General features: G+C 45.3%; 1 protein-coding gene across 18 annotated transcripts in view; it reads right to left on the bottom strand.

Annotated features, from left to right (window-relative positions):
• The window catches only part of LOC149370603 (mediator of RNA polymerase II transcription subunit 25-like), an 89417-nt gene that overhangs the window by 22450 nt on the left and 43289 nt on the right, over window positions 1-23678 (bottom strand). The window contains exons 15-21 of one of the 18 annotated variants that reach the window (XM_089562310.1): window positions 22487-22501; window positions 21823-21867; window positions 18674-18694; window positions 17180-17239; window positions 14509-14598; window positions 10057-10119; window positions 2527-2652 (exon numbers count right to left, since the gene is read on the bottom strand). In XM_089562310.1, the coding sequence (XP_089418436.1) occupies window positions 2527-2652; window positions 10057-10119; window positions 14509-14598; window positions 17180-17239; window positions 18674-18694; window positions 21823-21867; window positions 22487-22501 (420 nt within the window). The remainder of the gene's footprint in view (window positions 1-2526; window positions 2653-10056; window positions 10120-14508; window positions 14599-17179; window positions 17240-18673; window positions 18695-21822; window positions 21868-22486; window positions 22502-23678) is intronic. The other 17 variants (XM_089562311.1, XM_089562321.1, XM_089562314.1 and 14 more) reach the window with 17 other exon arrangements.

Genomic DNA, 23678 nt, shown 5'->3' with positions numbered 1-23678 from the left:
CATACGGTACAGCACTGCACAATTCTACCCAGAAAGGGCGCCTGTTTTGAAGCTGTAGTGGCGTAAAACACTGACCAAACAACCGAAATGATCAGGCAGTAGCTCTTTAGATGCAGCTCTGCGAGTTTTCCTTCAAGTGCCAAGATTTGGGAGAGCTGCACTTGTAGCCATATAGCCGTGCTCCGATGGATGCTAACTGTATCTATTCTCTTCCAAAATCCACCCTCACTGGAGGATTGCCAAAATATACAAAACATGACTAGACAGAATTGCTTGACACTCACTACCAACCATTATCCCCGCCATAAAATTTGAGTGCATGGAGGAGATATTCTAGAGGCCCGTGTGCTGTGCGATGTCAGTGCACGTTAAAAAACCCCAGGTGGTCGAAATTTCCGGAGCCCTCCACTACGGCGTCTCTCATAGCCTTAGTCGCTTTGGGACGTTAAACCCAATAAACCAACCAACCATTACCTTACAAACAAGAAGCCTTTAAGCCTGCTCTCATCACGATCGTCACCAACAGCCCACTGCTGGGCACAATCCACATCGAGTGGTCTACAACGACCTGTTCTGCCACCCCATCCACCTGATTTCAGGCCTACCTTCATTCACGAGGATGCACACAGTACGTTCAGCAACATAGCAGTGGAAAGCAATCAAACAACATCCGCAAGAGGCACAGTAACAGGTCTGATGCAACACAAACGAAAGGAATGAATGCGGGAACCGTGCTTTCTCAGCACTTCGAGCAGCACGTGACATTTGGGGGCTGCACAAAAGTGTTGGCGCCACCATGCAGTTACTGCACTTTACGAGGCTCCACACTGACTGCTTTAGTATGGCGCAGGTAAGGCCGAGATGCTACCCAGTGCCTGTATTCCTCGTGCCTACGATACAACTATAACTCAGCTGGTTGCAAGCAAGGGCGGGGTTAAAGAGACAACCAGCAGGAAAAGCTTCAGAATGACAAGAAAGCCAACGATAATCACGGCCAAGAAAATTCTGTCAAGAGTAATGCAAGTTGTCCGTACATTCTATGGATAAGTCTTTGCACACATAAGGGAACTCATAGCAGGAGGGCATTACAATCACAGCTGTGGACTTACTCCACATGCAATGGTAACGCAGGTCTCCGTCTGCTTAGCGTTAGTGCCGCAGCTGGCTCTGTGTGTTCCTGATCTTCAAATTGCAGCACTCGACAGAAACTCTTACTTGAAACCGCGTGAATTTACGTTTTGAACTCAGCTGTAAACGCAGGTATTCTATGGGGCCATGCAGGCTTTGCAAGTAGACAACTTGCTCACAGTCAAGTGCAATATGAGACAGAACACCTTGACGATGCAATGATGATGAAACGACAGTAATGAACTCAACTACTATGACTTTTTTTCAAGGAGATGGGGGAAAAATGTTGGTCTGAGTTTTTTCAGGATGAGGAGGACTGGTAAAAGAGAGACTGCTGCTAACAGCACGTCAGAAAGGGAGACGTGCCGTGAGTTCATGAGGACAGTACGATCATCAAGTGAAAAGCGGTACATCACCGGTGGCATGGCTTAGCGGTTGGCACTTTTGCTTGACAAGCTGCACCAGCACTCCACCAATTTCGAGCCTCAGTCTGCCCCTGTTTCCGAGCTGCTTCAATGTACGGATCCAAGGCACGTTTGCGTAACGGAACTGTTCCCGTGAAAGCAACTTGTGCGGACATACGCCACCAGTCACAGTGAAAAATCACGGACTGCAACTCACTGGACTAGAGCGGAAGAGTGACCAAAAAGTACGATGATAGGAGCTTCTAGCACAGCCTCTCAATGCTGACAGTATTAGTGTACTATTAGTGATTGTTTGCGCCTCTTATGGCACGGAATCACTTGTGTGACTGCAAGGTGCTACGCTGCAGCAGTTGGCAATAGGCCAGGGAGACCCTGCCCTTCTGTCCTTTCTTCAACCGCTGCAGCTGGCTTATCTGAGGAGCCTTGGCTACTACCGCATGCTTGAATGCTCAGCGCCATTACCCAATGTGTTGACAGCCCCACCACAATGACGGACAGCTGTCGCTATTAATGCTGAGATGTCATTCAAAAATGGAGCACTTTGTTACTTTGCATGCTGCGACATGGCTCAAAACTGCAGTTCAACCGCTGTTTCAGGGGAAAAAATTAGGAACATCCCTTTTTGTACTGATGTCCGAATGATCAATTTCTTTCCGAAACAAAGCAGCTACATTGTTTATAGGATTAACAATGAACAACAATGAAAATGGAATTGTTACGCAGTTGAAGCACCAGCTCAAGCTTTCCTTATAGTAACAAAAAAAAGTTCACAATTTGAGCAACAAATAATAAAAAAGAAACAGTGAATCTACAGTTAATTTATGTACCAGTTACTGTCTTTCTCTGCGGTTTTTTTTCCCTCCTTCCTTATTTCACAGAGGTACGCAATGCACAGAAATTGGTACCGCCACACATCTGCAGTTGGAATGATACGGGACACACAGACATGACTGCTGCATAAAGAGGCTCAAACCTTAGGACCGTGAGACCGAACAACCTCCTGTGGGTGATGGCTGTTCGCTGCGGGTAGGTTGCGGGGGGCAAGGCCTTTTGAGAACTCAGCTCGGAGTATTCCTTGCACTGGTCTGGCAGGCTCGGGCTATGGGGAGGAAAGTGAGAACGCTTGCTCTGCGCGACTGCTGGAGGGGGAGGGAGGGGGGGGGGGGGAGGAAGAGGCGCGGGGGAGGAAGCAAGAAGCAGCACCGCTGCTCCCCTAACCCCGCAGGGTTGGGGAGGCACCCCACCCTAATCCTAACCCAGCAACCTGCAGTCAGTCTCTCTGGTCCTTCCGCTACACTGCGAGCACAAACACATGTAACTGTAAGGCCTCAAAAGACTGGTCTGATCCCGAGGGATGTACGCATATAGCAGAGATGAGAACGAGGACCTCCAGCTCACGTCTTTGATGAATACGCAAACAAGAGTAGAGCACCGTTACCGCACACTGTGCTCAGTGTTGTCACCAATGTGGCACCAACATCCGTGCGCAAGTTAAGTCACTCAATTCATATTCACACCATCAAAGCTTGTTCTCGCATGCAAAGAGAGCATGCTTCAAACACCAGGATCCTCAGATGGCACTGGCAATGCGGGGTGATATGAGAGGCACAGAAATTGAGGTTGGTCTCAAGCGGTTTATACTCCTAAGGATGCTCCCTTGGAAGGGCCAGCAACAGTGCTCAAACCTGTAGGTGACATTTACTTTCAGGGCCCAAAAAGACGTGTAAAAAGAAAGCTAAAGAGGAGAGATAGGTGTGCAAGTCACTGCAGCTGGCTTTCTTCCCCAAGCCCTGCTGCTAACACATGCCGGGGTCGAGGGACCAGAGATGAGGGAAATATGCGAGAGAAGGAGACTGGTGGCAAGCCTCAACACAGACAGGCATGGAATGAGAGGAGGATCAGGAGACAGGAGAGGCATGGCTGCACACAATGAGAGCTCGAAGGTGCACGGACAACCACAGATTAACGAAAGCACAGCCTCACACACTGAAAGCCTCTTCTGTTTCTTTTTCCAATGCCATCAATACCCACTCCCTACTGCAACAGCTCCACTTGACGCGTGTTGTCAGCAATTCTCTTTTACTGTTGTATTTCCTGCTGTACCTCACTGGCTGAAGCAATGCTATGCCATCGCTATTGCTGGGTGCAAGTTCACTTCAGCCACTGATGTGATGAAAGGCGAGAAATGTACAAATGCAATGGAATCTATTTTCGAGCCATTATATATTCATTATTCCGGTCCAGCTATCATCTGTGAGGAGACCAGCACTTGAGAAGGGTCCAGCCATCATAACCCTTTCAGGCGCTTCGTACACAATCGTGTAAGTGGCAAACTTACAGCTTTTTCTGAGAAACTGGAGCACTTAACAGTGATTTCATTGTTTCAGTCAAATTGAGCACCCTTGTTGTTGCAAATAACTGGCTTTTTTGTACTATGTAGCGAATGCAGTAAATAATATTTCACCTAAGAGTGAGCTAGGTAGCACTTTGTCTGCCGTTTTTGTGCAGTCAGATTTTTCCGCGAGTGAAAACATCGATTGTCGTTGCTCAATTTCAAGCGTAGTGCGAATCTTTGAAACACAAAGCGATTGCACGACCCCTAGGGTGCTTACCTGACACACGAGAACATCTCGATGGTACTATTTCTAACAAGTCTGACACTTTGTGCGGAATTCTCCACATTGTTGTAAAAACTTACCTGCTGGTCTTTCACGTTCGAAAACTAACAAACTCCCTTTCTGGAGGCCTGAATATATACTACTTAGGTGAAAAAATGATTGATTTCAGTCAAAACAAAAAATGGCGCCTGAAAGGGTTAATGAGTGGGTAACCCGAGGACTGCAAGGCAATATACTAACGGGACAATACAATCGCGAGTATAGTCTCCATAAACCCTATCCGATTCCTTCCGTAGGCACTCTGCCTGTTGAAATAAGCATCCCCACGCCCCTCCGACGGCTGACTGCTTTGAGTGAGCTCAGTTTGTCTATGCCCAGTCATTGACAAAATGTTCTGTAACAAATGCCGCTCATCTGAGCTGAACTGTTTGCTTTGTGCACATATAGACAAGCTTGGCCACAGCTTGTGCCACTCATCACAAAATTTAGCAGTAAAGGAAATTTTCATGCCGAGACAGCCACTGACATCGTTTTAGGATGGCAACCCGAGTGTTAAAAATGGCAATGCATGTGTAGAGATGGCAGGTGAATGAGGCAAAAAAAAAAAAAAGACTACTCCCACTCACTATATTGATGTCATTGCGATAGATCTCTCCAAAGCATTCGACAGAGGAGTGTGTCATGGCAAACTTTTACACAAATTGCATGAGATGGGTATCCATGTACAAATTATTAATTGGATTCAGGCTTACTTAATTAACAGAGAACAATTTGTACTAATAGGAGAACGCTCATCGACTTCATCAATATCCTCTGGGGTTCCGCAAGGGTAGGTTCTCGGTCCTATATTATTTTTAGTATATATCAATGATATTGTGAATGACATACACCCTCTCGTCAAAAAGCGCTTGTTTGCTGATGACATTGTGTTATTTTGTTGCATAAAATGCCAGCAAGACCAGGTGCGCTTGAATGACTCCTTGAATGTTGTGTATGATTGGTGTGTGAAGTGGGACATGAACATTAATTATGATAAGTCAACTTCTACGATTGTGTCGAACAAGAAGACTCCATTAGTGTTCCCGTACATAATTAATAACAGAGAACTAAAGTGTTATCACGATTAGTCATGACTTACTTAAAATGGAGTCATCATGTGCAAAACATTTGTGGAGCAGCTCAACGAAAACTCGGATTCCTAAGGCGGAAGCTAATAGATGCACCATCGGATGTCAAACTGCAAGCATATAAATCAACAGTAAGACCAACTCTGGAATACACAAGCATGGGATCCGAATCAGCAATATCTTGTAGAAAAGATTGAACGTGTTCAAAGATTGGCAGTAAGGTTTATATTTTCGTCTTACCAAAGAACACAGTCCGTATCAGAACTTATTTTACGAGCACAGTTACCAACATTGGCTATTCGCAGAAAAATTGCTAGGCTAAAGTTTCTGTATCAGCTTTATCACAATACGTTCAATCTGGATTCCAGCTTGTACTTGCGACCACCCGGAAGACTGTCATCGCATACTAACCATCCCCTCATAGTTATGTCATACATGCCGAGAGTTTTCGTTTCTGCCTAAAACAATTATACAATGGAATAACCTTGACCGACACGTATTCAACAAAACTTGTTCACTTGAAACTTTTGTAAAGGAGCTCGAATTGTGTTTTACTGATTGACTATACTATTCCCACCCTGTAACAGCCCGCAAGGGCTAACAGTATTCAGAAATAAATAAATAAATAAATAAATAATGACAATAATTTGTATACAGAATTGTACACCTGTTAAGTGAATATGAGGGCAGGAGTCGTTCATGCGCTTTGCAGTTTCCCTGACACGGCAAGATGTGAAGGCTCTGTGTATAACACTGTCGGTGCATGTTACCTGAGCAAAACTGGCAAACTGTGAGACTGCTTAAATCTGGCTGTGGCTGCAACTGATTGACTGCATCGACTATAAGCGAGCATTCAGAGCTTTGGTACAATTAACTCAAGAAAGCCCTCTGGGTGATTCCACTCTTCGATATCCTCCAAGCACTCCTTAGGCCACTACAGCAGTTGACACAATGCTTATCAATTGTTTCAGGTTTATAAACTAGCTTAAGTACAACGTCTACTGTAACAACCAAATATTCCATTAACTAACAGCAAATAACTGCCACTGCACGCAGCTAACTAGAAAACGCTTCAGTGTGGAATCTTTACTCTGACTGAGAGTAAAATATTTTTTAAGCCGTGAACATTACCTTTGATTTACTGAAGTAGCCACTGTTGTCAATAAAAAACAGAGTAAGCATTGTTATTCCCTGTGCATTGCTAGTTTACGGATGGGCAGCATTAAGTCTGCAGAGGAGTCAGAGGTGCAAGTTGATGAGCCTTTAATTAAAAAATCATCAGAGATAGAGCACCACGACCAGGGACTAAGTCTGTGAAGGGATTGCAGAAGACTCTGATCTTTTGGCACAGCAACTATCCGCTCCAATGTGGGTCCCTCAGTGCAGTGATGAGAGGTTCACTGTCGGAACCACTGTGTTCCTTTCATTTTTTACAGCGACAGCTGTTAAAGGCCTGTTCTCTGGGTTTGGCATTGTCGTAGTCGGCGTAACCGGAGGGCAACTGCCATGGGAACCACCTTGGTGGAAGGAGAGTAATGGGGAGAGCGCAGGAATGCTCAACCAGATTGAGGTGGCCATGCAAATCATGATGGATGGGAAGAGTATGGCGAGAATGGATGAATGTGACACGCTCCATCTGCTGCAGGCTGCTGGAAAATGCGCTGCGTGCCTGAAGAGGAATGCTTATTGAAGAACGAGTATGTGTAGAAGAAGACTAAAAGAAGTGCTCAATAACTCTACATATATGCATGTCGCTCTCAAATTATTTACCTCAGTGCAGTGCAATCCACTTATAATGATATCGAGAAAACCGCAAAATACGATAGTTATAACCAATTATCGTTGTATCTGGACCGGCAAAACAAAAAAAGCAAAAAGAACACGTCCACGTATTCCTCCATGCATGCAGCCACTGCCGCCAGCGCTCCTATCAAGCAAGCTCCGCCCTCCAGCTATTGTGGCGACGATAGTGCTCGGTTCCCAAGGCCGTAGGCAATGTTCCTCCATGGTTTTAGCCACGCTGGTCTGTTTGCGGAGTTTTTATGTCATTCGCTTCAAAGTATTTTATTTTTTATAAAACTTGGAGAGAAATTTCGGTCGTAAACACTTTCCGGGCAGCTAGAATCCTATCGTTGTATCCGTTATTTCACCAGTATCGTTATATACGGTTTGTTTTTATACAGGGCCAAGAGGAGAATTGATAAATCTAAACAATTTGATCGTTATAAGCCATATATTGTTATATATCATTATAAGTGGATTACACTGTACATGGTGAAATACAAAAATACTTTGCCAGCTGTTGCTGAATCTCGAATTACAAAGCAGCAACCGTCCAATGGAAAAAAAAAAAATGAAAGAAATGTGGCCACAAAATACTGATGCTGTGGACGGAGATGCCAACATGCAGGGCTCCCAGACTGGTCACAAACACTGTCTTGAAAGACAAACATCCGACAATCAGCCAGTGTCAGAATGGAAATTTGGCCACGATTTTGCACACATCCCCGTGATGCTTAAGCAAAATGCACAGTATACTAACTCGCAAGCGCTCGAGAACCAGAACTCCCACACTAGCTGTGACCACTTGTTCATGCCATCCCGAAAGCTGACTTGGAAGAGCAATGCCTGGACTTCAAAAGGCAATTACTATGCGCAATGTGCTGGGACAACAATTAGGTGAAGAGCACAGTAAACAAAGGTAAACTGGAAAGCCATTCTAGCAGTGGCATTCAGAAAAAGCATCAAATTCAAACTGCTTTTTCCAGCTTCCTGGCATGTATTATACACCTTAAAGGGAAGCTGAAACGGTTTTTTGAGAATTCGAGGTTATTCAAGAACTCGAATCTATCAAGCTTCTAGATAAACCATGCAAAGTATTTTTGCACTAGCATTTAAAATGGCGACATAATCGTCGATTAAAACCACGACGATTTTTAGGTTTCTCCTCACTACTTCGGAGGAGTGCGAGGAAACTCGGCAGTGACGTCATTGTTGCCGAAACTTCAGGTGTCCGATGCTTACGCCTGCATGCTGCTGTGCGTCGTCAGATGGCACCAAACAATGCATCGTGAGCTTCACCTTCGATGGCGTCGGTTTTCTTCCATTGAATAACCGTTTCTTCGCTGGAAACGTAGGGCCGTCATACGTGGCGTCATTATCGGGGCCTCTGCCCGTCGCTGTGCACTTCAGAGAGGCCTGAACGCCGACGACGACTTTATTCGGCGATTACGCCAGCATTTCAAATGCTAGAGCAAAACGATTTTGCAGGCTTTACCTGCATATTTCGCACATTCGGCAAACTTAAACTCATCGAATTCTAAAACCGCTTCAGTTACTCTCCGCATGCTCTAAAAATTGCAGTGCCTCCAGCCTAGCAACTCTGCTGACAAAGACGAAAGCGCCAGACAAATGCACGACGAATGAAGTGTGGACCACAGGGCAAAAACTAAACTGAAAGCAGTTCACAAATGTCCTGCTGGGTGGGCCTCATGAATGTGCATAGCTTTTTGTTTTCAAAACAAAACAGAGAAGAGGGAAGCAACAGGGGGTGTCCATTAAAGCATCTACACAACTTAGCAAAGCTAGATGTGTGTTCACCACTAGGCTAAGACAGACTCAACAGCTGTGCTAACCAAAAAAAAAAAGACGAAAAAAAAAGCACTTAAAGGAAAAACACCTTGATAACATAGAAATCCAGAAAACAAAAACAGCGTCCACTAAACCATCACTTATCAATTAAAGCAACAGATGTTCAAGAAAGACGTGGCTACAAGACGGGCACCATCAGAGCAGAGATTGCGGGAGAAAATTTCCGCAATTTGATCCCGGCTGCAGCTACACTACGTCATTATTTTGTAATGATGTAACCTGATGTTCTTTCTCTTAGCTGAAAATTTCTCTCCAATTTTCCTCAGTTTGTTTTAACAAATTTCTCGTTTAAAGCGTTAATAAAGTGTGTAAGATTTTCTGTCATTTATTGAGTTGATTGTATGCATATTTCCTTGCAGTTAGTGTTACTTGCCGAATTGATATTTTTGGTGTCCTCTTAATATAACTATATGTTCACTGCATTTACTTGAATCCATGATACTCTTTTGTTTCATTGTTGTATCAACTATTTGCTTCTCTATGTATATGAATATTCTTTTAATGTGTGCTGTTATGCCTTGTAACGGCTGGCTGGGGCCTCGTCAAGCTGTTTACGCACAGCTTTTAGCCCAGTCAGCCGACCAGAACCTTCTGGGAAATAAATTGAAATTGAAATTGAAAAATGCTAGAGGCTCGTGTACCGTACCATGTCAGTGCACATTAAAGAACCACAGGTGGTCGAAATTATCCGGAGCTCTCAACTACAGCGTTCCTCACAGCCTGAATCGTTTCGACACGTTAAACCGTATAAACCCAAATTCACCGCAGGTATCGCAAAGCCCTTTGTCGCAACGAGTGGCTCTATCAATGAGGTGCTAACCGGACAGATGCAAACATTAGTAGCAAAGCCACAATACCGACATCCCAGAACCAAACCGCGGATGTACGCCGAAAGTCCAATGAGCTTTACCGCACAGGTGTGCATAACACAAACTGACAAGAGATGAGAAGAAGAAGACAAGAGGAAAGCAGGCAGGGAGCAAAAAAGATGGCTGCAGTGGGCCCTGGGTAAGCAATTGCTAAGGGGGAGCTTATGAGAGGCCGAGGGATATAAAGCATGGCTGGCACAAACAAGCAACCAAACAAACAAACAAAAAAGGTGTGTACCGTCTTCGCCAAAATGTTGTTGCCGGGCCACATGGCAGCAGGGTACTGCTGCCCTGGTGCTGCCTAAAATAAGAGAAGAGAAAGCAAACGAAGGAAAAAAAAGAGAACGAGAACAAAACATATGGCACAGAACTCAACACAAAAGCAAAGAAGCAAGAATGCAAGCAAACAGATATAAAAGAAAACACCACTGAATGGCATAATCTGGCTGACCACAAAGCTGAGAAAACAAAACAACAAAACAATGCATTAAAAAGAAAAATGCCTTTTGAGGAAGATTTGTCAAAATTCTTTTCATCAGCATGAATACTGTCGCTCGTGAGAGAAGACCGTGAATTTGCGCAGCCACCTGTCTGATGATACCTTCAAGCCACATGCAAGCACACGCACATGAACAACTTTCACAACATCATCAACTGAACTAATGCAAAGCTGTTCTTCCTCGGTGTGTTCACATGGTTATAAGTGCCAGGTTATACGACGTTATTAGAGGCCACAGCTGTTTAACGTAACTGCAGTTCAACTCTGGCATTGGAATCTCCAACTTATCAATAAAGAGGGTGAAAAAAAGAAATGTATATTGTGAACCCAGTGAAGACTAGACAACAGTGTTTTTTTTTTTTTTTTTTCAGAAACCCTTTTCTCTTTCTCTAGTAAACGCTGCAACTTTGCATGAAATCTCCAAGCAGCGCACGCCACCACAAACTTGCAGCCTCTGCCGGAAAAAAGCACTGCAAAACCAAGCCTGACATAGCTGTCACAGCCAACGATGACAAAGCGGCAGCAAGTGAAATATATCGGTCAGATGAGCACTCTCACAAACCCAAAAGTGAGCACTTTGTTCATGCACTCACAGAGGTGCTCACTTCATTCAAAGAAGAATAGGTGCGACACAAAGCGTGCAGCACATCTTTTAAGGAATTTGAAAGCTACACTGGGTCAAACTGAAAACTATGCAATAGCGTGATGGGAACCTCTACTGCAAACTCACCAGAGGTAAAATTCACACAACGCTGTTTCCACGCACAATTCCTTGGGCAAATAATGACAAGGCAACAATGGCAAGGCATGACAGGCCATGTCGTGGCCCGACACAGACCACATTAACATGAAAACTTTCACGGACAAGCATTCCAAGATATCCCAACACAAAAACAGTTCTGTGAATTACACTCCTGGTGAGTTTCAATCCCATTCTGACTTCCAGGACACTGCATGTTTAAGTGAGACTCAGGAATTCATTTCAGCAAATGAGCTGCTTTAAGCTAATTAAAGCTGTTCATGAGTGGCTATCCTCAGCACTGGAACAGCATCTGCTGTTGTTACATGCAACACAGTTTCAGATAGAATGATCCAGTAGAGTCCATGAAATCCGACGAGCCTCACTGTGCCTACTACAACGTCTGGACACAGATACATTGATAAAACCTGGAACCCCACCCTCAAAAACTTATTTATGGGTGTTGCATACCGCTCTGAAATAAAAATGAAATTTCAATCAATGTAAAGCATAGTGGCCAAGTAGGATAGCTGGCTCAGGACGGACGGAAGGAAAAATACAGCAGGTATTGGGCAGCCACAGCAAGAACGTACAGAAATTTACGTCCACAGTTGTGGAACAAGTACAAACATGGCCAGATGACAAAGGCTATGCAGTCATTAAATTTTTGCACAATGCTGCCAAAGGATGAATTTCTACAATAACAACACGCTTTGGTGAGAATGACAGGGAAGCAATATGATGGCAAGAGGCCATCCAGTGCTGGTATAGAGGGTGCGTCTGAAAGGTGCAATAGGAGAAAAAACTGAGCAGCGAGAGAAGAAAGCATAATCTCAAGTTGATGTGTAACACATGAAGATGATGTAGCAAATTCTACTACAACTTTTTCTGGCAAGCAGTTGTGCTTTCAGCCCATAACGTCTACGAAGCAGCCCTTCCATTCCCTGACTCGAGAGCACAGTCTACGTGCACTGAAGGCGTGTGTGTGTGCATAGTTAATTGCATACTCACTTGCTCATGCAAGCACACACAGTACTGCGGTGTCTGTTGAGGAAAGAAGACATCCTGCTCAAAACAAGATGCTTAACACCGCAACAGTCACACAAGCACCTGAAGGACCCAGCAAAGCTCCCCCCCTGGGGCTGATGGAAGCTAGGCAGCTTCTAGGCAGAGCTTGATGCTCCCCCGAGTCCTTAGGTTAAACAAGAATTCCACACTTGGGCCAGCGCCAAAGCCTTAAGATTTCCAAGCACCATTCACCAAATGAACGCTGCTTGCATGAGTGAAGCAACCCCTCCACAGCAAAATGAAAACCTCCCCAGTCTCTCTTTTCTTTTCATTAGTGAAGGCAGAGTGATGGTTTCACAAAATCCGATGAATTACACGCTAACAGATGTACACAGGGTCCAAAGTTCATTAAGGTGCACTGAAGAGGAATCTGAACTCGTCTTTTTGCCACAGGAACTCGATCTACACGTTCCCAGCATTCTTAGAAACTTCCGATTTATTGCCCTGTGCGGCCAATTTTCCTAATTAAATCGGATTAACGTCCGGCTCCCACCTTTTGTTTTTTAATTCCCTGCATACGGTGGGAGGAGTCAACCAATGATGGAGTGCCTTTCAGGCAGTCACGTGGCGACTTTGCTTTCGCTTTTGTTTTGTTTCTTTTAGGTTTCCGTGAATGAATTGGTCTAGTCAGAGACTACATTGCTGCAAATTAGGCCCACGGAAATAAAAATACGCGTGGACTCTTTGCTTTCGCCAATCACTACGTACCACTCCACCGATGGCACAGCGGCAAGCCGCCACGAGACTGGGGTGAAAGGTTGGTCGACTCCTCCCAATGTTTGCGGGGAATTCAAAAAAAAAAAAAAAGCAGGAGCCCGACGTTAATTCAATTTAAATTAGGGAAATCAGCCGCAAAGTGCAATAATTCGAAGTTTCCAAGAACGCTCGCAACGTGTAGATCAAGTTCCAGCGGTAAAAATACGAGTTCAGATTCCTCTTCAGTGCGCCTTTAATGATCCCATTGGTTGGTAGCTGCCAAAGGTGCAGTATCTGCAGCTGCCAAGAGATGGCGGCTCCAGGCACACCTGTGAGCCACTGAATGCTGCTGCTAAAGAAATACCTTCCCAGTGACTGCAGCTGTGACTGCACATGCGACAGGTCAGATTACCATCCCTTTCCCCGACTCACTTTGATGTCATAGGTCCCCCCATAAAAGCCCCTGTATTCTCAACGAGGCTATCTCCTTTTTCGCCTGCAACTTTTCCTCCCCTTCAGAACTCATCAGAATGACATTGACGACATGTTCTCCTGCCTATGCGCCAACTATGCAGGCATGCGCTATGTGTCACCTTGTGGCCCTACAGTCATCATCATCAGCAGCAGCCTGACTACACCCACTGCAGGGCAAAGGCCTCTCCCATGTCTCTCCAATTAACCCTACAGTGTATGCTTACAAAGACCTGGGGGAGCTGTACAAGTTACACAGGTAAGCTCTGCAATGCACACGCAAAATCAGGTTGTCGTGCGAGCTCTAGAATGCATTTCTGCATTCAAATACGGCACCACCTGCAAACCTGGGCGACAAACACAAAACTGGAACAGCCAATGCAAAGAGACTCAACGGCACGATGCACACACTGCAAGGGAAACAGACAGGCACGCTTTTCTGAGCGCTTGTCCTTTACACTTCTTGGCATAGGCTTAAAAGCAGAAAAATTGAGCCAAGCTAGCAAAAGGTTTTTTTCTTCTTCAACATTGCTGACTGCAGCTGAGGATACTGGATGTACTGCATCAATGCATGCATGCATGTGCATGCGTGGAAGCGCACAAACATACGTGCATAGAAACAAACATGCAGACATACACATAGAAAAAAAAAAACACGCACACACATAAGGTGTCTCTGAACCTACGTGGAGTACAGCTTTATAAACATCTCAAAATCTGCATGAATGAAACCAATATGGTATAACTGCCAGCCGTTTCATGAAGCCAGAAGTGGGTTTAGTATTACGTCATAACTAAACTCCAAAACACCGCGCTGTTTACAGTCACTAACAAATCTTAATTTGTTACAAACTTCCCCTGTTACAAACTTCCCCGCAAGAAGAAAGTGTAAACTTTTGCACAGCCTGCTGGGCAGAGCAACATTCCAAAAAGAAGGGAACTGCTGCAGTGATCATGTGTTCAAAGCGGAAGAAGTGGTGTGCACATTCTGTGGAATGAAAGCGGAACAGAGCGGTGAAAAAAAAAAAAAAACTACCATGTTTCACGAACAGCCGGCTGTGGCTAAAAATGGATAATGTGCCACTGACACAGCTTGCTAATGAGGAGGAACCATTCAGTGATGCTGGGCAGAGCTGCAATGCAGACCGTAAGAAACCGCAAAGAAGGTCTGCGCCCCCAACCAAATCCCCATGGGAAGAGAAATGATGGTCCCTTACCTGTGCCATGCCCATGGTGGTGTTGGGAACGGGCGCAGCCATGTTCATGCCACCCGCTGTCGCCATGTTGCCGCCAGACATTATCTGCTGCTGCACAGAAGAGAAGGCGAGACACTCCATCACCGAACAGCCACCATGTGAGAAAGAAGGCTCGACTGAGCACCTCCGCAGCACTTGGTTGGGAAAGAAACAATTCCAACTCGCTTGCGTGGCCCCTGAACACAAAGTCCAGTCACAATCTCTACACTCGAGTAACCCTCAAAAAATATCAACAAGATTGGTTCTTTTGTTCGTCTTTCTTTGCTTTTCTTGAATTTCTTCCTGATTTATTCATCTCCACCGATGCACAGCATTACTGTTTTCTCTTTAACTGCACAGGATGAGTTATTAAGGATGTGCTTTTAGGATGCGACAAGCTTCTTTCCAAAGGATTACAACCACACACGCAGGATTCCGTCAAGTTCAGGGTTGATAAGAATGGTAGGCAAGTTATTCGGAAGTTTTTAGCGACACAAGTGCGGCCGACTCCTGGGGGCATTCCGACTAGAAACTTGCAATGGGTGCACGTTGATCACTGCCACCCAATCTTTATTTCACTCGTGGGCACAGGTTCGCTTTACAGACATGCACTTTTTAATATGTTTGCCTGCCTGGCTGTCACCCCGGCTATCTCAAAATATTCAGGAACTGCCTCAGAAAATCAAATAACGAATCAATACCTCGTAATCTAATTTGTTATTTGGAAAGCCAGAACATTTGTGCACACCCGGGCAATAGTGCAAGCAGAGTGTGCAAGCATTTTTTCTGCCACATTTTGCTCTGGGAATACGAACAGACCCCCCCTCTGTAGCCCCATCAAGCAAGTAGGGCATAGCCATCTAGTCTTCACTAAGCCGACACCACTATATATATATATAGCCGCCGCGGTGGCTCAGTGGCTATGGTGCTCGGCTGCTGTCCCGAAAGACGCGGGTTCTATCCCGGCCGCGGCGGTTGAATTTCTTTGGAGGAGAAATTCGAGGCCCGTGTACTGTGCGATGTCAGTGCACGTTAAAGAACCCCAGGTGGTCGAAATTTCCGGAGCCCTCCACTACGGCGTCCCTCATAGCCTTAGTCGCTTTGGGACATTAAACCCCATAAACCAAACCAAACCATATATATATATAGTGGTGTCGGCTATATATAGTATACACAGCCTGGGTGCAGGTGCCTACTCAGGAATTATCTTTTGCAAGTTGTCAGCTTCAGTACACTAGGCTCACTCAACTTGCCTAAATGACGACACTAAGCTAAATACATTTCCTGTTTCTACAAACAGCCCTGCAGTTTCCCGCAAGGCTCAAGTGCTCAAAGTGAAAAACAAACAAGCAGACCGAACAGAGAAGGCACACTCTTTTTCACTTAAGAAAAAAAAAAAACCCGTCGAAAGCAGCAAATGCACTAGCCCTCGATTAGTCAAAATTATGATTCGGTTTTTGTTCCACGTGACCAGAAAATACATTACACATAAACATAAAAAGAAACACACGCCTACTCCCAGTTTTGCACTGCCTGCTGGCACTGCGGGCAATTAAATAAACAAAAAATAAACGTATCCAACATTCGTGTTCAAGCTCGAACAGAGTCGTGCAGCTCACAAAGCCAGTTGCAATGTTCACGTAGCATTAGAGGTAACCAGAGTGTATGGTGCTCCCTCAGCCTTTTACATGAAAAAAAAACTGCAGCAGCGAGGTGTAAAAAATGCCTGCAATGTTGCCAGTACTCGCATGCAAGCCATCAGTGCCCATGTGGAGACGGGCAAAGGAAACGTGAGGAAGAGGCCCCACATACACAGGCCCTTGCACTGTCGGAAGGGTCTCTTCAGTCACTTCATCACAAATTCGCCTTTTTCACACACACGATTCCGCACATGTGCACCTTTCCTCCTCCGCCTTCTCCCGAGCTCCACTGGTTGAAAACAAACCACCTGCTTGCAGCATGCCTGCCACTCTATATGCACAGCGGGTGCAGCTTTTGTGTGCGTGTAGCAGACAAACTGTCGCATTCCGCCCAGAGGGCGCCACATCTCGTTAAAAAGAAAAAGGCGGATTCTTCATCAAAGGGAAAGGCGGGTGGGGACAGAAGGCTGCAAATCCACCTGGGGTCCCAGTCCCACAATCCATCATGCAACGCACTGTCAGAGGACACAGATGTCAGAAGCATCACCCGAGTTGTGCACCACAGGCTGTCCGAGAAAAGCTGGGAAACTGAACACAAGGGACAACAAAAAAAAAAAAAGGCTTCGACAGGACAAAGCGGTAGTCCTTGAGCGACATCCTTCCTTGTCCTTTGTGTTTTCACGATGGCAACAATGCCGCAGCTCTTCGAAAAGCTCCAACTAGCACAACTTTTGCCTTTAACTATTTAACTATGCTTGATAACAGCCACGCATTGTGCCTCATAACAGGTAACGCAGAAAGTGTCCACCAGAGTGCCGTCGCAATGAGTCAAGTTTGTGCCACGGCCTCTGCAAGAGCAAGACAAGATTCGGAACGAGAAAAAAAGAAAGCAAGAGAGAGAGAGAGAAAAAAAAAAGGCATGCTTCAGCACGCACAAACCGCGTGGAGCACCCAGTGCATGTCCTGGCAAGAGACTCCCCCAACGACAAAATAAAACAAGCAGCGTTCTCTACCTCTGGCATGAATGTGTTTCCAGCAGTGTAACTTGGACTGAGCGTTGAAAATGGTTGGTTCTGCGGAGAGATCAGTAGGCACTGTGAGGAGCCCTGCGCTCGTCGATTTATTTACTACATAACCCTGCACAATGTACGTATGCAGGTAAGGCCAAAAAATAAAAATAGCCGAACAAGTGCACAAGAGAAAGAGGACAGTATAAGTGGTGAAAACCTTCCGCTTTCTGGTGCACACTTTCAAACAAGAAAGGAGAACAAATATTAGATTGCAGTGCAGAAGCTGCTACGTGCTCACGTGTTTTTGCCTTCCAAAAGAGGTGCCACAGTATAAATAGTCAGTAAATTACAAAGGTTTAGAGCAAAGTTAAGCCCATGAGACTACCGAATGACCTGACCCCTCTCAGCAAAATAATTTCACAAAAGAAATGCTGAAATAAGGGCACAATAAAGTGCTTTAAAGAAAAGCTAGTAGCAATCATAATTTGAAATGTTTTCTCTTGCCAACTGAACAAGAAAAGTGGGTATCATACAGGAGAGGCAGTCCTGAAAGACGAAAATGGCAATTTTCACAACACACTGTTGGCAACCCTGTACGGATTGCTTTCAAAGTCCAGACTCCCAGTTATATTTTTCTTTTTTCCAATCTGCCCCCCTATACCCCAAGCCCATTCTATGCCCTGAAAGGTCCTGCGATTAAATAAAATGAACAAACAGCTGCGAAGCAATCTCTCTTTCCCTCTTGAAAACAAGAGAGTGTTAAAATCTGCAAAACACACACAAAAAAAGCTCGTTTGCTACAGCTTTTTGAAAAATTGTGATTTTAAATTTCATAAAAAACCAAATTGTGTGCATTTGCACTCCAGAGCTACTGAACAGGAAACTAGTGTTATGTCATGTTCTAAGTTCTTCAAGATGTTCAGCACAGCCCCATGAATGGGTACTACAGCTGAACCCAGATATATTGAACTCGAAGAGGTTGCGGAATAGTCCCGATATATCGGTATTCAAGACAAAAAATGGCAACAGACAAGCTTATCTGTAACCTAGAATGCAAAAATACATTGCACCCACACTAGTGATGTGCTTCTTGCCACGGTGTGCCACCCGTCAGCATGCTGGCACGGCGCCACTTGCAAGACCTAACTAGGCCTAACACGTTAGGCCTAAATTAGGCAAGTTAGGCCTAACTTGCTCCGCATCTGAGCTGCAGTGGGCGGTGTTTCGGAGCTAGCCGGTGCTGATCATGCATCCAATCCTGTCACCAATATACTATACATACCGTAATCACTCATTCAAATTAAGGCACACCTGGTCTCCGCGACACCTCTGGCTGCGAAGCGAGTGAAGCATGAAACATAAAATTACGCAATTTTTCCGTAGAATTGCTGAAAGCTCGAGACCCTGTCCACTGTCACCTTCTGTACACTCCCTTACGTGCTACCACCACCAGTATAGTGACAAAAAAAGTAGAAGAACCACCATCAATGGACTCACCACCTCGGAGAACATGTATGCCTGGAAAGTTAAAAGCAGTGTTGGCGAAAACATTTACTGGAGTGACACACTGCACTCTACTCGTGAGGCCCACGGGGACCAGTAATCAAACATATGTGCACTGTTGTTCTCAGTAGGAAAAGAATGAAAAAAAAAACATAGAAAGGTTCTTGCAACCTGGTAATCTGTGAAAACTGCTGTTTGGGTATTCCATCTACATGTCTGATGCCCCACACATTGTCCCGAGCAATAACGTTCTCAGCTGTAGTGCACTTAGCGTGAATGTGCATGCAGAAATAACAGCAGTGCATTTGTTAAATAAATTGCCCACTGCAAATGGCAACTTCTGTTGAAACTGTCGAAAAAAAATCTCGGGAATGCAGTGGGCCCAGCAACATAGCAAATGGGCCCGAAAGCAACAAAACTCTCAGCCCTCACAAAAATATTTTGCCACTTGTCCTCATATGGCACGGTTACAATGCCGCTTACTGAGTTTTAATGTATAAAGGGTTGCCAAGCAATTTCCAACTCTCTCAGATTTAAGGACACTATGAACAGTAGTATCAAATCAGAGGACGATGCCAACGACGATAGTCCAGTAAAGAACGCTGCAGAAGCTCAACTTCGATGCCGGGCAGTGTTGCGCTTCCATTTCATGAAGAAAATCTTTTTGCGGCTCTCACTGTAAGTATATGTTTCTTTGTGTCAGCAATTCAAAACTCCCTCTGCAGACACCCTAAAGTAGATACAAACAGTTTTTTTTTTTTCTTTACTGTACTCCCAACAATTCTTTGTAAAAGCATTTCTATGTAACAGCCCTCTTAGATTGTCCTGTGCTGAAAGGAACCACTGAACGCCAATTATGTTCACTATTCAGACTGGTATTTCAGATCACCAAACATGCCGATATTTGAGACGGATGGGAAAAGACAGGCAACTAAACACTTGCTCGAGTTTCTTTCACATAAAGATATGCAACCCTAGCGGTTTTGTTAGTGCTACTGCAGTACTGTGACTTGTGGCAGCAAGCAAAGCCAAGAAAAAACATGTCCAGAGCTTTTTAGCTCATTTTTTATACAGAGTGGAGGTGGCTTAGGTCAGGCGTAAATCGTAAGTGCGATCGTTTGTGCAGTAGATGTGCATAATTTTCTAGCAGCCGCAAGCCAGTCAACTTCAGTGGAAAAAATATCCACCTTAGTAAGGTAACAGCTACGCTCATCGTCCAACCAAGATAAAGAAAGCATTCTTTGTCGCCATTTAGATCACAACTTTGCGTAATGCTTTCATTAAACACTGCAGAGCCTGCATCTCTCTCATGACGATCTGAAATAATTTCCCCATGTGCCGCCCTTACTGATTTCATTTGCACCAAAGTCCCATGTGAAGGCATTGTATTCCACAATTTATTCTGTCCAGAAGAGCATCTGAAGTTTGCATTCACCCTGGCCGTCCAGTAGGAGCCACTGTTTGCAAACAAGGAGGCAGAAGAGTGAGCACAGCCAGATTACCACACTGCTGCTGCCACCTGTCCCACCAAGCAAAATATACCCAGCCCTGCAGTGGCTCCCCACAGAACTTGGTTATCGCTTTCTCTGGCAGATGGCGACACTGGTAAGAACTCAGTTATCTATTTCTCTGGCAGATGGCGACACTGGCAAAGTCTGGTAGGCTAGGTTTGCAAACAGCAGCTGTTTTTCCTTTTCACTGTCTGAAGCACGCTAATGCCAACAGCAAATACACGTGTCTAAACACAACAGATGCGTACAGGCCAGTCTGTTTCTACTCTAACCAGTAGCACCTGAGACAGTAGTACAGTTGAACCTCGATATAACGAAGTCCTACTTGCAGCCGAAAATTTCGTTACATCGTGAATTTCGTTACGTCGAGGTTCCCTTGTTTCAGCAGTCAAAATAAAGTATAACTGGTTCAGGAACACTGCTTGTTGATGGGAACTTGTAAATCACTTATTGAGGAAATACGCAAGAAAATCGAGTAATAGTATCGCTAACAAGGGCACCGGATGTTTTTTTCTACATCAGGAGCATAATGAGTGATAGCAAACACCGCGACGGCATCATTTTTCTCCGTGTGCGCATAGCAAAAGAACGAGCGCAGCGCCTAGTACTGAAAGCCGCCACAAGATGTCGCTACTGGTATCATCATCATCAGCAGGTCCCAACATTTGCAGCCGGGGACGCATCAGAGAAAAATAAAGAAAAATGTTCGCATCGTTCACGCCGGCGCGGTGGGATTGTGCTCGCGGCGCGGTTAACTCCGACGTAGCGCGAGCGCGCGCGGCACGGCGACGTCGCGTCCGCGAAACAGCGGCGCCCGATCGCCAGCGTGTTCGGCGGCTACCGGTGCACTCTGACGGCGCCCGGCACGGAATGCAGCCGGCTGCATTTCGCGCGGGCCGCGCCGAGAGCGCGCCGAAGCCGCCCACCCAGAATGCACCGCGCGCGCCTCCCACGCCACGCCTCCCCTCTACCCCCTTCGCCACTCGCCTCCTCTGCCAGGGCACTTTTTTTTTTTTTCGCCGCTCACCCGTTTTAAAGGTACGACCACACTAGCTCCACGAGTTTGTCAACACTGAAGACTTTTTTTTGTTGTTGTCTACGAGGACATCGCACGCAAAAAAAAAAAAAAAAAAACGAACGGACGCTGCAAGAAAATTCCGGTTTGCGCTTTCACGTTCAGAGTCTACAGCTCGCCAGTGGCGTCATGGCGCGGCGCGTCTTGAAACTTCCATGCCGCGGGCTTTGTATGCGCACGACAGATGGCGCGGCGGTACGTTCTCGCAGATTCCCACACTGCCGGCAAAATTGGCGCGTAAAAGGGCAAATACAAACTGCGTTTCGTCTCGGCTAAACTTTTAGCTCTCATTCGATTGTCAAGGTAGCTCCTGGCACATGCATGCGATGCGCAAGGACTTCGTTACATCGAAAGTGCGGAGCAAAATTACTTCGTTAAATCGCGAAAAAAAATACATGGTTTTCAATGGGGAAGTGATTGGGAAATGAAAAAAATGCGTTACATCGTGAATTTCGTTACATTGAGGTTCGTTACATCGAGGTTCGACTGTACTAACCACAATCCCCTTTACCCCTACCATCACCAAGAAACGCAAAGAAAGATTTTGAAGAATTTACCTGGTAAACTGGGGCTGGTGTTACGCACATCGGTGGTGCTGTGCCCTGGTTTTCGTTTTTTTTTTTTTGTGCAAAAGTCAAAAGGCAAAAATACTTTGGGTTCAGTGTTAGTAGCACATTGTGATTAAGCAGAAATAAAAAATATAGGTTAACAAAACAAAAGAAAGAATCGCATTAGAGGAAGACAGCTGCAACAGGAAAGAAAACTATCAAGGCTAAATAACGGTTAACTTCAAGCTGATGCTTAAGAAACCACTAAAGCCCCACTTTTGGCTGGCGAAATTCTGCAGTAAACCTTCACCATAGTATAAAGGTTTCACAAAGTGCTGTGTATTTTACCCTAGCAGGTGAGGAGCCTGTGTTTATCTGTATAGGAAAAGCAAAGACTGTATATCTGTATAGAAAAAGCAAAATCTACTAAACCGAACTGCTCAATGTCCATTGCAAGCACGGTTGCATTTATAATTGTTTACACCTGTCTACAACATGCAAGGAAACAAGGGTAGGGCGATTTAATCAAGCCAAACACTCTAGACACATGTGGCACTCGGGTGGGAAATCGAGCGAGAGACAGCCCTGATTTGGCCAACTTAAGGCTGGGTGCATCTGAGCACCCTCTGTGGGGCCCACCCTGAGCTACACCCGAGACGTAAAATGCACTTACGGGTTCCCAGTGCACCTGCAACGAGTTTAGGGTCAGGAGGGAGGGGCAGAGAGAAGAACCATTGTTGACAAGCCTCAGTGGATTCACAGAAAACGTGGCACAGCGTAGTGTAGTACTGACCTACCCGGTCTTCAAAGGAATCTACATTCCTTTGTGTAGGCCCTTACCTTGCAGAAAGGGTGTGCCCAGCCAACTACAACAGGCAGTGAAAATACTGCACGCAAAGTTATCCACAAGAGCAGTGAAAGAGAAAACTGCTATCAGCAGACATGTTCTCTAACTGGCTACGGTCAGCAGCAGAAAAAATCAGTCCGACTCCAACTAGCACATGGATTATCTGCACTTCGCTATTGCCTCCTTGTGGTTGAGGTTGTTATAAGCAGGCTACCTACCTACTGTGGAGGAACTAGCACGGCAATTAATTCCCCCTTGCCCATTATGAAACACTGTACTCGTGGACAACTTTTTGTAGCTATGGAGCAGAAACTGTAAGTACGAAGTGATAGCTTCCACAAGTGTGCTTTCACACACACGCACTCTCACAGGACAACCACACAGGTCCAGAAGCGGTCACCTTGCACTCACAGCTTCTATTATGTAGCTGCAATTCAGTTCAGAAGAAGTGCCCGTGCGGGCACTTCTTCGTCGTTACTCCACGTATAAATGCATGAAATTCTGCAGAAGTTGCCCAATATTTACATCCACCACAAGCTGCATAAACCCCTTAAAGGTTTGCGACGAAATCAGCTCGGCACAAGCGACTGCCGCTATTTCACTTATGATGAGCTCACCTCTCTCATGGGTATTTCGCTATTTTCTGTATGGCTACTGGCGAACAGAGGTCACCAATGACTGTTTTTCATTTCACAACATGTATGGCAGAAGCCATTCTTTTATGGTTTCAATCATTTTGGTACCATTATCTCTTTCTCTCTCTATCTATTTTTTTTTTTTGATGAGCCCTAAAGGGGTTAAAGAAACAGTCCCAAACGCTAACTCCATTCACAGCAGTAACACCATTATAAAACACTCCGTCTGTTTCTTCTCAGAGATGCCTGTCTATAAATTGGCAAGTGCATTGGACTCTCAAATAACACAAGCAGAATGTATTTGTGTAAATTTGAAATTATGGTGTCGTAGCTGAAATCAAGGTGAAGAATTGGACTTGAGCGGACCAGGACAAGCAATGTGG

The sequence above is a fragment of the Amblyomma mixtum genome, chromosome 1 (assembly GCF_055824585.1).
Source record: "Amblyomma mixtum isolate Tamu chromosome 1, ASM5582458v1, whole genome shotgun sequence".
Classification (NCBI taxonomy): Eukaryota; Metazoa; Arthropoda; class Arachnida; order Ixodida; family Ixodidae; genus Amblyomma; species Amblyomma mixtum.
Note: the sequence above shows the minus strand (reverse complement) of the source record. Positions and strands in the feature narration are given on the sequence as shown.